General features: G+C 36.4%; 1 protein-coding gene across 1 annotated transcript in view; it reads left to right on the top strand.

Moving 5' to 3' along the window:
• LOC149222318 (Galactose oxidase/kelch repeat superfamily protein) overlaps positions 1-16,035 on the top strand; it is a 352,563-nt gene that overhangs the window by 107,858 nt on the left and 228,670 nt on the right. The window contains exons 7-9 of the mRNA XM_089385362.1: positions 486-547; positions 7,038-7,080; positions 7,206-7,286. Of these exons, the coding sequence (XP_089241488.1) occupies positions 486-547; positions 7,038-7,080; positions 7,206-7,286 (186 nt within the window). The remainder of the gene's footprint in view (positions 1-485; positions 548-7,037; positions 7,081-7,205; positions 7,287-16,035) is intronic.

The raw sequence follows: 16,035 nt of genomic DNA, 5'->3' as shown, positions 1-16,035 counted from the left end.
AGAGCCAAACGATACTTGAACTCAATAAAAACTAAAATGTGGATTATGTGGATCAATTATTAGTCAGATTTTATAGCGTTTTGCAGTTCTGCTAGTTCAGATCTTTATTTTTGAATCAGAGAAGTGACTGAGAATATTACGGAAAGGATTAGTTCTACTGCAATATGTACTTTGCATATTCCTGTTAATTGTAGATTTAGTGATGTCATATAAGTGTAAGATATAGCTGTTGCACTGCTCTTTGATGTTTTACAAAAAGAAAACATGGACTAGGAGAGGGTTCAGATTGAGTATTTCTCAGCTTATTGATGACATTATAGATCTCCTTTGAATGTCATGATATTTGAAATGTGGATGTCAGTTATACTGGCACAGTGCTGTGTATGTCTTAGCTTTGTTAAGATTAACTGAATTTCCCAACCATAAGCTGTTTGCTTTTATTCCATATACACTTACACTTCTGCTCACTGTTGATTATGTTTCAGGTTTTGTACAAGCACAAGATTATTATCTTTGGTGGTTTCTATGATACCCTAAGAGAAGTGAGGTGTGTATTGCTGATGTGTTGTGCATTCATCGTTCAAAACAGGATCAATGCAATAGGTTATGCTGTTTAATTTCTATGCACTAATTTTATATTTTCAGATAGGAGTTGTGCTCTTCAGTACCATTGACCTACTTTTATGGTCATTTGACAGGCATTAATAAAATCATTGCTCTCTCTCTCTCTCTATATATAGAGAGAGAGAGAGAGAGAGAGCTGAAAACATAAAATCAGTGCACAAGAAATTAAACATCACAAGGAGAGAGGGAGTTTTATAGAAAAGGTAATAACTGTATTTGAAGGTTTTCCAAATTACAGCAGTAGAAGAAAATAGTAATAATTGTAATTTGGAAAACCTTCAAATATGGTTATTACCTTTTCTATAAAACTCCCTCTCTCTTTGTGATGTTTAATTTCTCATGCACTGATTTTATGTTTTCAGCTCTCTCTCTCTCTCTCTCTCTCTCTGTCTGTATTGAAGAGTACAACCAGTATGAATACAATGTGGGAGTGCCAGTGCAACTCCTAGAAAATGCCGAAAATAATATACAGAGAGAGGGGTTTTGAATTGTTACTATTTTCTTGTACCTCTGTAATTCAGAAAACCTTGAAATAAAGTTATGTTTTTTTGGAATTCAGAGTGTATATATATAATATAGATATATAGATAGATATAATATTCAGAAAAAATTGAAATAAAGTTATGTTTTTTTAGAAATCTCTCTCTCTCTCTCTCTCTATATATATATATATATATATATATATTCAGTTTTGCGAAAGTACCTAGGTTTAGAATACTTGACCATGCCTTAGTAATGTTTAAACTTTAACCTTGAACATGGAGTATGCTTTGGATTTGAATTTGTGTTATCCTGTTCAAAGTCTTGAACTTAACCTTGAGGATAGCCATGGGAAAGAATGCCCTTCATTTGGTAGAAGAAAGAAACTCAATTTATTAAAAAAAACAATGTACAGCCAACCTAGCTATACCTGGGCCTGTACATTGGTATAACTGGAAGGGCAGTTGGATGCCTGCTTGTGAAATTGGGTGACTTGGGACAAGTTCCTTTACTACTAAAGATCTCTTTGGATTTGGTTTGTGTTTTGTAGTAGTTATCAAGTAGTAACTTGTGGCCCTGAATTAATAATCTCTGCATTAATTTTGAACATGTTATCTTGTGAGTAAAGTTGCAAACGCTTCGGTTTCTGATTCACACTGCCTCTTATTCTGTGAGTGAATCAAATTGGATTTTCTCTCCGAGTGAATCCAACTACATTTTTTTTTCTGCGAGTGAATGCAATTGGATTTTTTTCTTTCTTCTTTGAACCTTTTGCAACCATTCCTCTTCCTTTCCTAGGCAAATCATGTTTCCTTATTAAAGTTTTCCCCGCCTTAGCCTATGGGAACATAATTAGGCTAGCGGATTCCCGTCTTATGCCTGCTAAGCGGATGGGGACATTATATCGAACATTAATATAATTATTAGATCTTATCTTATCTGCAGTTTTGATGACTGCTAAAAACCAAAAATTCCAGCAGCCCGAAAGTTCAACTTATCCCTTGCCATCTCAGCTATTTTAATCCTTATTTTCTGGTTGCTTTCCGTGGTTAACATACCAAATCTGCCATATTAAACTGTTTTCTAGCCTTTATACCCTTTCTTTTGTGGCAATTTTGCCCCTTAGTATGCTCACATCTTTCAAGGATATTTTACAAGTTTAAAATTATCATTTTATGCACTGATCCACTAAAAGAGGTCAACCTATTGGCTTTAAGAGATTAGATAGGATTTGCATGCTTTTCATGCAAGCTAAGTTGGCAAAAACAGTCTACTTTAATGCTTTCAGCTTTTGTAGATCTAAATTTTATTCTCAGGCTGGAAGATAAAGTGAAGGCTAATCTTTTCTTGACAAAACGACATGGTAATTTGGCATGTTTTCCAATCGAGAATGACAAGGGTGTATTAAATACTTTTTTAATGCTTAAATTTTGGTTAAATAGAATTAGCACATGCCAAATATACCGAGGAGGTCAAACTAGGTTGTGGAGTGGTTAGATTTAGCATATGTAGTCAAGGTTTGGAAAGTTAGACTTGGTAAGAATGTATACATATATGTTGTAGTATATGTATATGTCGTAGGGTTAGATGACCAATAATTTGGTTGTAAGGTAATATTGACAAAGACATAGTGATAATTTCGAAATTATCACTATAATTACCTAAATTATTGCAATAATTTAAATTAGGAAATTATTTTGATAATATTGCTGCTATTATCACTGAGGTTGGTTTTGGAGATATCATAGTGATAATTTTGATGATATTGCAATAAGTGCAACACAAGTTTAGAGTCATAAGTTGATGAACAGAGGCTCAACTAGGTTTCCCAAACACACCAAACAAGAAATTACACATAGCAAATTGCAGCAATATAATGGTTTATAACAGCAAGAAATTTAGCCCTGGAAATTAATGATAATAAATTGTGAAATGAGGCTAAACTTATGAGTAAAAGGAGAATAAATTACAGCAAATTGAAATGGATAAAATGTCATATAAAATTAGTAATCCATAGACGTCAGCCCTAATTAATGACTGCAAATTGCTCATGAAATGAAAATATTACTTATTCAATTGTCTCAAAATAATTCCTAACCCTAGGTTAGTCACATTTACGTCAATAGATGTTGTAAATATAACGTTTTTGCTATACTAAACCCTAATTTACCCTAAAACCAAAAAAATAAATCTTATGATAAAATATGAATGTGATAATAGAGGTTACTAGTGCTTTCTCTATCTATGGCAAATGGAGTCTAGGAACAAACTAATCTATGGTTTCCTTGGAATAGTGGCAAGATTTAAACAAACTAGGGTAAGCCTGCTTACCCTACAGTTTAAGATCAACGTTCTCAATTTTCAAGATGAGCTAAAGGAAGGAGCTAACATACTACTTCCTCAAATTCTTGGAAGAAGGGTTAGTTTAACAAGAGTGATGTGACGATTACCTTGCTAACTAGTTTAATACATGAATCATCCATCCAATAAAACATAAGACCAAGATAAAACAAGTAAACATACTTATTTCACTATGCATTTTTCCAAGATTCACTATAACCATCCATGAAAAGTGATCGATTGACATCACAAGAGTCCCTAAGAGAAGTCGCTCAACTAGTGCTCCTAAGTGAATTAGAGAAAAGATGCTAAAGTAAGAGATGAATGACTTCCAAGTGTGACAATTATCCAAATGAGCAAATCACTCCCTTATTTATACTAGGGTAATCGAGCAATTTAACCTAACTTATGTTGAAAGCCCTCAAAAACATCTACTTTATGATGCAAGGTGGATAGTCATCAAGTTGTCCCCCAAAATAGCCTCTTGAATGCTAAAACATAAAAAGTTTCTTCAAATTAATCCACACTTGTGAGTAAGATTGCCTTCAAGGGTGATGTCATCTCGAAATAGGCCTAACAAACACCATTAAAGGCATGTCTCATCATGAAAAGATGCATTTCCTCAACCAGGTTGTATGCCCTAGCTCCAAAATCACTTCCCATCATCAAAAGGTTCCCTTTTAGGTCCCAAACGTTGCTTCCTCAAGCCCACATGATCATCAAAGGTATACATCACCTTTTAACAGTAGCATCCTTTCTCCAATTGGCAGTGTTTTGAGTGTTAGAGGTGTGGAAGTGTTTCTCAAAGCAAACCAAGTCATCATCAAGTCAATTCCCCTCATCTCATGCACAACCTTCATGGTGTAGTAGAAGGCCCTCCAAAGGGTGTATCATCATTGTCTGTGAATGAAGCAACCTCAATGTCCTCTAAAGGACCATGGCTATTTGTGGATCATCATCAAGCATGGGTTCAAAGAGTCAAGTGAAATCAACTATATTCTCCTATGGACCATGATTTTACCTCATATGCTCAATGCATAAGACAATAGTCTTCAATCTGCTCATCCATCTTATATCTTAAAACATATACGATTGTTTTTCTAGAACTTTATTTTCTTTTCACCTTGGACTTCATTGCATGAGTTTTAGTGATCCTATTTTAGGGAAGCCTGCCTAGAAATAGAGGAGAGCCAACATAAATTGTGAAGAGGGTTTGTGAGGTGACATTGGGATCCCTCTTAGTTACTCCAAGGTCTTACTTGAATTTTAGGACTATCTTAGGAAGTGAGGGTTTGAGAGGTGACACACATCAAGTGACCCAACTAAGCACTAGATAGGTCCACATGTGAAGTACTCTAACTATAAGTGACACATGTCAAGCTCCAAGGTATGCACATCCAACAAGCAGTAGTCCCATGATGAGTGCCACCGTGACTTTATAGTGCTCCTCATTGAAAGGTCTTGAATGATCCAATGGTTCTTCTTAAGAAATTTGCACCTTTTGGCCTCTACACTTACATGAACACTCCTCAACCTAAAGTGTCTTCGACTCAAGCACAAGCCTCAATGCTAGCTAGCATGTGTCCCTATGCTACCTAAGGCGCAACACCCTCAACCTAGATTCTCAACACTCATCGTCAAAATGTGTCACCATCCCAATCAAGTAACCAACTTCCATATGTTGCCCCATGAAGAATGTCACTGAGCCACATAGAGATTTAATCTCCTAATGAAGTGTGCTACATAAACATCAATTTTTAACAATCCATGAGTAAGATATCTATGTGTATGTCCATCAAAGTATGACCAAGGGTTGTCAACACACCATTCAGCCCACATCAAATGAAACACCCTCAAGCATAGTGTACATACTTATGGTATAACCCAAAATGCAAGAAGCTAGTGGAATTTGTTGTGATACTATCTAGAGGAGATGAGTTTAATGCACAATTCACAAATCCTTGGTAACATGGCATTTTAAATCTTGAAGATTCATCATATTTTTAGTTGTAATGAGCTTTTTAAAGTCTTCCTTTTGTTGTAAATTCAATATAGATGTGAAGTACTCTAACTATAAGTGACACATGTCAAGCTCCAAGATATGCACATCCAACAAGCAATAGTCCCATGATGAGTGCCACCATGACTTTCTAGTGCTCCTCATTCAAAGGTCTTGAATGATCCAATGGTTCTTCTTAAGCAATTTGCACCTTTTGGCCTCTACACTTACATGAACACTCCTCAACCTAAAGTGTCTTCAACTCAAGCACTAGCCTCAATGCTAGCTAGCATGTGCCCCTATGCTACCTAAGGCTCAACACCCTCAACCTAGATTCTCAACACTCATCGTCAAAATGTGTCATCATCCCAATCAAGTAACCAACTTCCATGTGTTGCCCCATGAAGAATGTCACTGAGCCACATAGAGATTTAATCTCCTAAAGAAATGTGATTTTTAACAATCCATGAGTAAGATATCTATGTGTATGTCCATCAAAGGATGACTAAGGGTTGTCAACACACCATTCAGCCCACATCAAATGAAACACCCTCAAGCATAGTGTACATACTTATGGTATAACCCAAAATGCAAGAAGCTAGTGGAATTTGTTGTGATACTATCTAGAGGAGATGAGTTTAATGCACAATTCACAAATCCTTGGTAACATGGCATTTTAAATCTTGAAGATTCATCATATTTTTAGTTGTAATGAGCTTTTTAAAGTCTTCCTTTTGTTGTAAATTCAATATAGATGTGAAGTACTCTAACTATAAGTGACACATGTCAAGCTCCAAGATATGCACATCCAACAAGCAATAGTCCCATGATGAGTGCCACCATGACTTTCTAGTGCTCCTCATTCAAAGGTCTTGAATGATCCAATGGTTCTTCTTAAGCAATTTGCACCTTTTGGCCTCTACACTTACATGAACACTCCTCAACCTAAAGTGTCTTCAACTCAAGCACTAGCCTCAATGCTAGCTAGCATGTGCCCCTATGCTACCTAAGGCTCAACACCCTCAACCTAGATTCTCAACACTCATCGTCAAAATGTGTCATCATCCCAATCAAGTAACCAACTTCCATGTGTTGCCCCATGAAGAATGTCACTGAGCCACATAGAGATTTAATCTCCTAAAGAAATGTGCTACATAAACATCAATTTTTAACAATCCATGAGTAAGATATCTATGTGTATGTCCATCAAAGTATGACCAAGGTTTGTCAACACACCATTCAGCCCACATCAAATGAAAAACCCTCAAGCATAGTGTACATACTTATGGTATAACCCAAAATGCTAGAAGTAAGTGGACTTTGTTGTGATACTATCTAGAGGAGATGAGTTTAATGCACAATTCACAAATCCTTGGTAACATGGCATTTTAAATCCTGAAGATTCATCATATTTTTAGTTGTAATGAGCTTTTTAAAGTCTTCCTTTTGTTGTAAATTCAATATAGATTACTTTGTCGTATTTGCAAGTTTGAAATATCTGTTTAGTAGTATGTTTTTTTTTTTTAAATCTATTGCAACTGTCTTTTCAAAATGAGATTCTATTAGTTTTTAAGAATGGATATTTTTGGTGCAGGTATTACAATGATTTGCATGTTTTTGATCTTGATGATTTTAAGGTATCACAATGATAAGAATTTTTATGTTTGTTTTATTTTTTCTTTTTAATATCACAATAAAGCCTAACGTTCTTTTAAGCAATCATCAATTTTGCTTCCTTATAATCTTTGAATTGAACTTTTAGTGGCAAGAAATCAAACCAAAGCTCGGAAGCTTATGGCCTAGTCCAAGGAGTGGTTTCCAATTTTTTGTTTACCAAGATGAGGTTAGTAAATGAAATATGTTCACCATGTTGGCTTTGAAAGAATGTGTTATTGCTATCTTTTATTTATGACTCTGCATAATACACAACAAAGTTGCTTACTGTACCTTGCTGAGCATGATTGCATTGAGAGGTGCTCTTCAACCCAGTATGGAAGAGATGATGCAATGTTCTTTTCTATCGTGTTAAACATTTTGACTTGGTCAAATTACATAAAAATAAAATAAAATAAAAAATAAAAAATTAATAAATATAATTAATAATAATACATTTTGACTCTATCAAATTACATAGAAATAGAAACGAAAATAAAATAAAATTAAAAAATGCTGAGAGGCACTCTCTAACCCAATATGAAGAGATGTTGTAATGTCCTGTTCTATCCTGTTAAACATTTCGACTCGGTCAAATTACATAAAAATAAAATAAAATAAAATAAAAATGAAAATAAAAATAAAATAAAAATTGAATAACTATACTTATTAATAAAACATTTTGACTTTGTCAAATTACATAAAAATAAAAATAAAATATAATTAAAAATGAAATAAAATAAAAAAATAAAATTAATAATATAATTATAATTATAATTAATAATTATACTACCCTAGATCCATCTTAACTTTGGATCTACCAAGCATCGAGAGAGATCAAATCTCCTAAGGTGCAAACCTCTTTTAGAGTGAAAAGTGATTGATCTTTCTCAACACTTGGTAGATCTAGAGTTAAGATGGATCTAGGCTGCTCCTTATGAAAATCTACATTCTTGATTGATTTGGTGTCAATCCTATGGCTTCTTAGTTGTAGTATATAAATTTCAAAATAGATTTTGCTCCAAGAAATTGTAGTGCCTCACCTCAAACACTAGGTACAATCAGACACATTTATAACATAATTACCAGCTGCAATACACTTGTTGCAAAATATAATATGCTTGTTACTAGCCACATTGTGATGACAGTACATGAAATATTTGGCCAGATAATATTTTTCTTGGGAAACTATCATGGACATATTAATAAAGATAGACATAATGAGTATATCACAATAATTCAGTAATAATCGATAAAGACTAATAAAAGATAATAAGAGCAATAAAAGATAAATAGGACTAAAACATTGTGAATATTCTTTTTCAATGCTAAATTTTTGGGTATTAAGGTCTGCCCAGGAAATATAGTTCATACCACTGTCTAACCTATAAACAAAAATGAGATTTGCTGGTACCTTGGTAATGCCACCGCAAATCTTCGCAAACAACAGTGTGGTCACAAGTGTGCACCTTACCCTTTTTATTTGAACATGTGAACTCCAAGGAGGAAACCCATGTTCTTAACCACTAGGCCCACTTCCGTTGTACAAAACATTGTGACTATTCTTAAAGACACCCTTTAAACTTATATTTTTGCTCAGGGGCAACACTCACTGTCACTAATGAATGGTTTTTATATATATCTCTACATTTATTTATTATATACATCAAATGTCAAGCTAATAAATAATGAATAAAATGAAAATTGATAATAGTAAAGGTAAATTAATATATATAGCTTAAAAGTCATGACTTTTCTTTAAGAACTACCCTATGCTATATTTATTGTTGGGCCCATTCAATGTAAGGCATCTATCATTCATTTTTTATTATCAATCATGTTATATATATCCAATCTCTTTTTGGAAAATATTATAAGTGAGCAATATATTTGGTCCGTTATTAGTAGAGCCAAGTGGTCAACAGGACAAATGCCATAGTCATACTAGCAAGCGTATCTAGATAGGGAATCATACAACTACCACCATACATCCTTGTGCAATTGTTGTTGTACCATATGTTTCTATTAGCTTCCATACAATACTGTAGTGTTCCTAAACAGGAATGTAAGTGTTATACAAAACAACAAACAATCCAGCTATCAGAAAAACGAAATATACATTAAGCACCCATGGAAACACTGGAAATAGAGAACTGCTGAGCCATTTTATTACTTTTTCAGGAGAAAATACAATAGTAAAATATAATGGTGCACTTGGCCTTGTCTCAATGGACAAGCATGACAAAACCCAGGCAATAAAATGCTGAACTGAAGGCTGCTACAATCGCTGCACCAAACTGAACTGCGCTGCCCCACAAAAATGCTCTTTCTGTTGACTTCGAAGGGCTGGAATCACTACTTTTCGTGCTCAGAAAATTATGAGATTTCAGCTCTTTTCTCCTTGGCCTAAACCCAGAAAAAACCCACGAAGGAATTTGCCAAATGTTGACCTCGGATCTGCCCATAAAATTCTATAAAGTTAGGAGTGTGATCCTTGCCCAAAACCCAAAAAACCTAGAAAGGGTTTCAGTTAGTTCCAACCTTCAAAAATTGACCCTTCATAGCTTGGCCCTCCTCCACTTTCGAATTTTGTTGTTGTCACAGATCCTGTCAATCTCTTCTCTCCCAACTCTGACAATCCTCCTTAATTTCCCTCCAAATGATCTCCTACTTCTTCCGGCCAGCTCCAGCTGTATAATTCAGTGTTGCACACATCGCGATCGGGATTTAATCGGTGCCGGGAAAAAAGCGGAAAAAATCGTTAAAATCGGGAAAAAATCGGAAAAAAGCGGGAAAAAATCGTTTGGCACAAAAATATTCATTTTTTTTCAATTTTTTTAATATCTAAACCATCTACAACATAAAATAAATACATTGACACATAAATATGATAAAAAAACTAATATATAAGATGTTTAATATCATTTCTAGCGCTAAAATCACACATAACATTGAATCATGTCCTGAATAGTAAGTCCTGAGTCCCAAGTCCAACTCAGCCTCAAAATATCAACAAAAAATATGATAATGTATCTCATCATGTCATAATGTCATATACAATAAAATGAAAGTCTAATCCTATTGATTTCCTCTGCCCCTCTTGCGAGAAAATGGCACAACTTTCTCTTTCCCTCTAGATGTAGAAGCTGGTGCCTGTGGTGGTGGAAATGGCAGTGGAGTCTGACGTGCTCTAGAAGCTGAAGAACTAGTAGTAGCAGCTACAGGAGGCTGAGGTGGACGGAGACCACGTCCTCTACTGGTGGTAGTGGTAGCCCGGGTAGCCCTGGTAGGCGGTGTCACCTCCTCCTCCTCCTCCTCCAACTCCTCCTCCTCCTGCTCCTGCTCCTGCTCCTCCTCCTCCTCCTCCTCCCCCTCCTCCTCCCCCTCATCCTGCACTAACCAATCCTCAGTGGGATCCATGAGAGGCCTCTCGGTCTCAACCCTCCATTCAGCAGTGGTGTCAATCCCATCCAATGAGATGGCTTCCGTATCAGGTGTCTTCTCTAGTTGTTTCACCCACAATCGAAGATTGTAGTAGACATAGACCATGTCATTAAGTCTATGGGACTCCAACCTGTACAAAGTTCATGAAATAATAAATTAATAATTAATATTATAAAAAAAATATTGTTTAAAACTTTAATGAATTCAAAAATTTATTTGGAAATTTGCAATATTTTAAATGTTTAAGTGTTAACCTATTGCGCTTCTTGTTGTGTATTTTTTCAAATACACTCCAATTGTGCTCACATCCCGAGGAGCTGCATGTTTGGCTGAGGATGCGTATGGCAAGATTTTGCAAAAGGGGTACTCTGCCACCATACATCTTCCACCATGCGTCTACAACAAAATTACAAATAAAATTTTAAATAAACATAAGAAAAAAATGGAATTTGAAGAAACAATGAAATTTGAAACAAAGTACATACTACAAACTAAAAAATACCTGGCATTTTAACCGTCCTATCAATGACAGCCATCTCAAAGCCAAATAAGCCACCTGACAACTTATATTGCTCAATTTGTCTAGAGATCTCCATACGTTCTTCTGAAGATCTCACCATCTTCTGGACACAGGTTAATAATCCTTCCATGACCTCAACATCAAAATTAAACCCACATGCATAAGAAAATGCAGGGTTCAGGAAAAGCCCAGCAGCATGAATGGGACGATGGAGTGTGTTGTTCCATCGCTCATCAATGACGTTCCATAGAAGGAGTTGTCTCTGGAACCCATCATCTCCCTTGTCATCATAGTAGGACCGAATGGCTTCTTTGGCCCTATCCATGGCTTCATACAAATAGCCCATTGCGGGCTTCTCACCATCAACCAACCGAAGAACCTTTACCAAAGGTTCTGTAACAGCGCACACCTCCTGCACTCCCGCCCAGAAGTCCTCCTGGTATGAAACTACTCTGCAGACGGCCTCTCCTTCTGGTTTGCGGCTCATTGACGAAGCACGCCACTCCTCTGAAAGAAACATTCTCTTCAAATCCCACATAGAATTCAAGAGGGATTGAAGAGATATGAAACTCGTCGCAAACCGTGTAATGGCGGGGCGCACCAACTCTTTGTTGTTGGTGCATTTTCTCATCAAGCTAAGCACAAATGTGTGATTGTAAATAAATTTTGTGATGCTTTTTGATGAGTCAACAACCTCTTTGACAAAGGGAATTTTCCCAATGTCCTCTAACATCAAATCAATACAATGGGCAGCACAAGGTGTCCAAAATAAAGCAGGATGCCTGTCCATAAGCATTCTACCAGCAACAACATAATTTGCAGCATTGTCCGTTATGACTTGGACAACATTTTCTGCACCCACCTCCAAAATAAACACATCCAGCAAATCACATAAAGTTCTTGCATCTTTGATTTGATGAGTTGCATCAACAGATTTGATAAACATAGTCCCCAAGGGACAACTAACCAAGAAGTTTATAAGGGTTCTCCCCTTTTGGTCAGTCCAACCATCTGACATAACAGTGCATCCTGTTTGTGCCCATGATGCCCTAAAATCCTCCAATCTTTGGGTGCAGTCACGCTTTTCATCTTGAAGAAGCCGGCCTCTGAAATCATGAAGAGAAGGGAGTTTGTACCCCGGGCCAACACTGGCAATAGCATCAACAGTAGGTTGGAAAAATGGATTATTCCTTATAATGCTGAAAGGAATATCACTCCAGAGGAGAAATTTTGTCATCAACTTGTCAGCTTTTTCTTTTTCAGTTCTTTTTAGCATTGAACCAATAGTTGGTTGTGAACCAGGTGTGGTTCGAGGAACAAAATATGATGATGCAGCTACCGGATTGACTGACGCTGCAGTAGAACCTGTGCCACTTGGCCCACTTCCTTCAGCTGACCTTTTTAGTTGCCTTTTGAGTTCTTCTTTGGCGTCTCTAGTGTGCTCTAATTCTCCCAATGCTCTCATGGCTTTTTGGATAATTTCAGCATTTGTCTTTAGACAGGGCCCCACATCACGTCCAGGGATTTGTGCAAGGTGGAACTTCAACCTGTACACCCCCCCGAATATTTCCTTTCCACACAACTTGCAATACAAGTTTTGTCTATCATTCGGAGTTTTAGGGTCACCATATTCCCAGAAAGGATCCAATTTCCTTGGCATGTTTGTTTTTGAATTTTGAATTTGCAAACCTATGGAAAAATAAGGATTAGGAAATAGGAATTTAGGATTACATAAATGATAATAGTAAATACAAATTACAATTTAGCATTTGCAAAATTACAAGCTAATTATTTCCAAAATCCCAATTTCTAAACCCAAGTTACCCAACCAAATGCCAAAAAACAATGAAAAATAAAAAAAAATAAACAATGTTTAAAGAAAATGAGAAAATAAAAATAAAAAATTGGTTCTCATAGTCATAACAAATAACCCATCCCAAATCAATGAAAAATTTCCAAAAATTCTTTAAAAACAATGAAAAACAAAGTTTTTATAGAACCAAAACAAAAAAAAATTAATCTACATACCTGGTTTATGGACAAATTGGTGATCTTGGCTTGGATTCCTCCTAAAATCGCTTGGATTCGCTCCCAAATCCGACGGCAACCCTCTCCCTCACTTCTTCTCCTCCTCCTCCGCGCGGACTGCTGAATGAAATAAAAGAAAAATCGATTTTCTATATAAAACGCCCGCTGCCCGCGCCTCTGGCGATTTTAACATAAAAAATCGCGATTTTTTCGATAAAAATCGTTATAAAAAAAAGTGGCGATTTTTATGTATAAAAATCGCGATTTGAATCGGCTAAATGAAAAAATCGCGCTTTTACGATAAAATCGCGATTTTAACAACACTGGTATAATTCCTTCCTCCAACTCCCACGTGAGCCTAGTGATGGCTCTCTGCGCAGGCCCAGGTAACCGTAAATCGAACTGCTGGGATGTTGGCTCTGTTGGCTCCAAAACTCATAAGAAAGGCTGACCCTTTGCTGCTTTCCCAATCCTCTAACTCTCCCGGCAAATGCTTGATCACTGATAGCTCCAAACTCCCCCTGCGTATTCTCCAGCTAGCCAAAAATACGCACTCCCTGTTGTTGCTGAATGGTAGTGCTGTCACACATTCCTGGAACTCCTGAAATACTTATGGAACTGCCTCTCTAGGGTGGGCACAGATGGTCCCCCGAAGTAGAGGTTGAATCTCCCGCTTGAGAGATTCGTGGCTAAACAACAAGTTGACTCAGCTAAACAGCAGAGCGAACAGTCAAGTAATTTTGATTGCAAGGTGTAAGAAATGAATCCAAATGAGAGCTCTCTCCTTTTATCTTTGTGGGCCCCTCCATCCAGCACTTCGAATTCCATCCAAGCCATTCGAATGGCGTAGTTCGAATTCCCAAGTGGGTGCCCCCACCTTGCACTAGCAACCAAATTAAGTCGAATTTCCTCCTAAGTCCCTAAGTCGAAAATGCTGGGTTCTTTCCCTTAGCCAAAATTGTGCAAAAATGTGTGGAAGCACCCTGTTACAAATGTGTTTGAGAAGGGTCATGACAAATACCTTTCTCGTTGCCACCTTTATCTTGTTTGCCATACATTTTTCAATTGTTGTGAAAATTTCCTTTGAATCCAACATCCTAGCAATTTACTACCTAGCAAATTATAGATCTACTGATTGAAAGGACAATTGGTATCTTGACAAAACTTAAACATCAGAAGTAAAATCAATCAATCTTAATCACATATGCGCACAAATTTTCTGCCCAATCAAACAATTACTTCAGATACTAGTTGGGCTCCCTTATTGGGATAATGGCCTGTTGAGGAAATTAAAAATACAACAATACCTTGGATCTGATGCAACAGATCAAGCTCTAGATCTATCATTTGATTTTTTCTAGCTGATCTGGATCTCCCTTGCTGCTCCTTCACCTTTCTTGTGTTGAAATTTTCTAGTTATGGTCGGTATTTAAGTCAACAAAGTCAGAGGAAAATAAAATATTATTTTATTGTTCATGTAGGCTCCAAAAATGTTTGGTCGGCCCCACTAGTTGAAGGGGTTTGACCCTTGATCAAAACCCACATGATTGGACACATATATATTGACATTTTGACCTCCTCACTTGGCATCAATTCAGATGTCACATGAGAAATTAATCATCTGTTCACACGTGCGAAGGAGCAGAAGAAGTCTGAGGTTGACCATCGAATTCTGGACTGAAGTTTGACTCATTGACCAACATTGACTTTGGCATTTTTTGGGTTTCTTTGACTTGGAATCTTTGACTAGTTATTGGATTGGATATTCTGGGTATCTTTGACTAGATGTTGATCGAATCTCTAGGAAGAAATATGGATGTTGATCGAACCTGTTTAACCAGAGTTGACTATAGGTCAACTATAATAGCTTGAACGAATTTTCCGAGGGAGTTGCAGGGCCGAAATTCGGCATATTTGACCATAGTTGACTGGGAGCAGCGTAGGCCGAAATTAGGCTTGTTGACTAGATTTGACTAGCTAAACAAAAGTTTGATTTTTCTCTCTTCTTTGACCAGGTTTGACTTGGAAAGTGGTGTGGTCAATTTGACTATGTTTTGATTGGAAAATTCAGATGTACGTTTGATTGAATTAAACAATTTCTCCTAAGAAAAGATTGCTGTGTTTTTCCTTGGTTTGGTTTTTCCCTAGATAGATTTTTGGGTCTCTTATGCATCATTATTTTACTGTGATCTCTACTGCCCTACTGTATTTATGGTTGAAATTCTCTTAAGTGTAATTGCTTAATGATATGGAATGTGCTAAAGAGATAATTGTATCATTGGAAGTAATTATTTGGTAGAAAATTGTGCTTGTCTTAATTGCACCTTAAAAATCAACATGGTATCAGAGCTTTGGTGAAGGAAAAGAGGCATTGAGATCAATCTTTAAGGTACCTACTTCTGCAATCTGATTGTTTGAACAGATCTATGACCATGGGTTCATGTATTAAGACAAAAAAAAGTTGGAAGGTGCTACAAACTTCAAGGCATGGAAGAAAGGATTGATCTCATTCTTGCAAAGAATGATGTTTTGGATTTTGTGAAGGGAAAGGTTACTGAACCACAAGATAATGAAGGAAAAGCAAGATATAAGAAGAATGAAATCACATCCATGAGGATTATTGTTGTATCCATCAAAGATCATTTGATTCTATATGTTTCACGTTTGGATTATTCAAAAAGGATGTATGATGACTAGTGGCATTGTATTCCATCAACAACATTTGTCAGAAAATGAGTTTGAAGAATCAACTTTGTGATGTTCAAATGACAACGACTGATACTGTGGCTTCATATTTCATGAGGATCTCTCAATTGAGAGATCAACTTCAAGCTATTGGTGAAGTTATTTCTGATACAGAACTTGTGACCACAACACTTAATGGTTTGCCCGAATCATGGGATTTGTTTGCTTCTAGTATTTGTAGTAGAAAATATATTCCAAGTTT

This window comes from Pinus tabuliformis, chromosome Q (assembly GCF_031772625.1).
Source record: "Pinus tabuliformis cultivar Carrire ecotype Pingquan chromosome Q, CPIR1, whole genome shotgun sequence".
Lineage (NCBI taxonomy): Eukaryota > Viridiplantae > Streptophyta > Pinopsida > Pinales > Pinaceae > Pinus > Pinus tabuliformis.
This window is presented reverse-complemented; position numbering and strand designations above follow the sequence as displayed.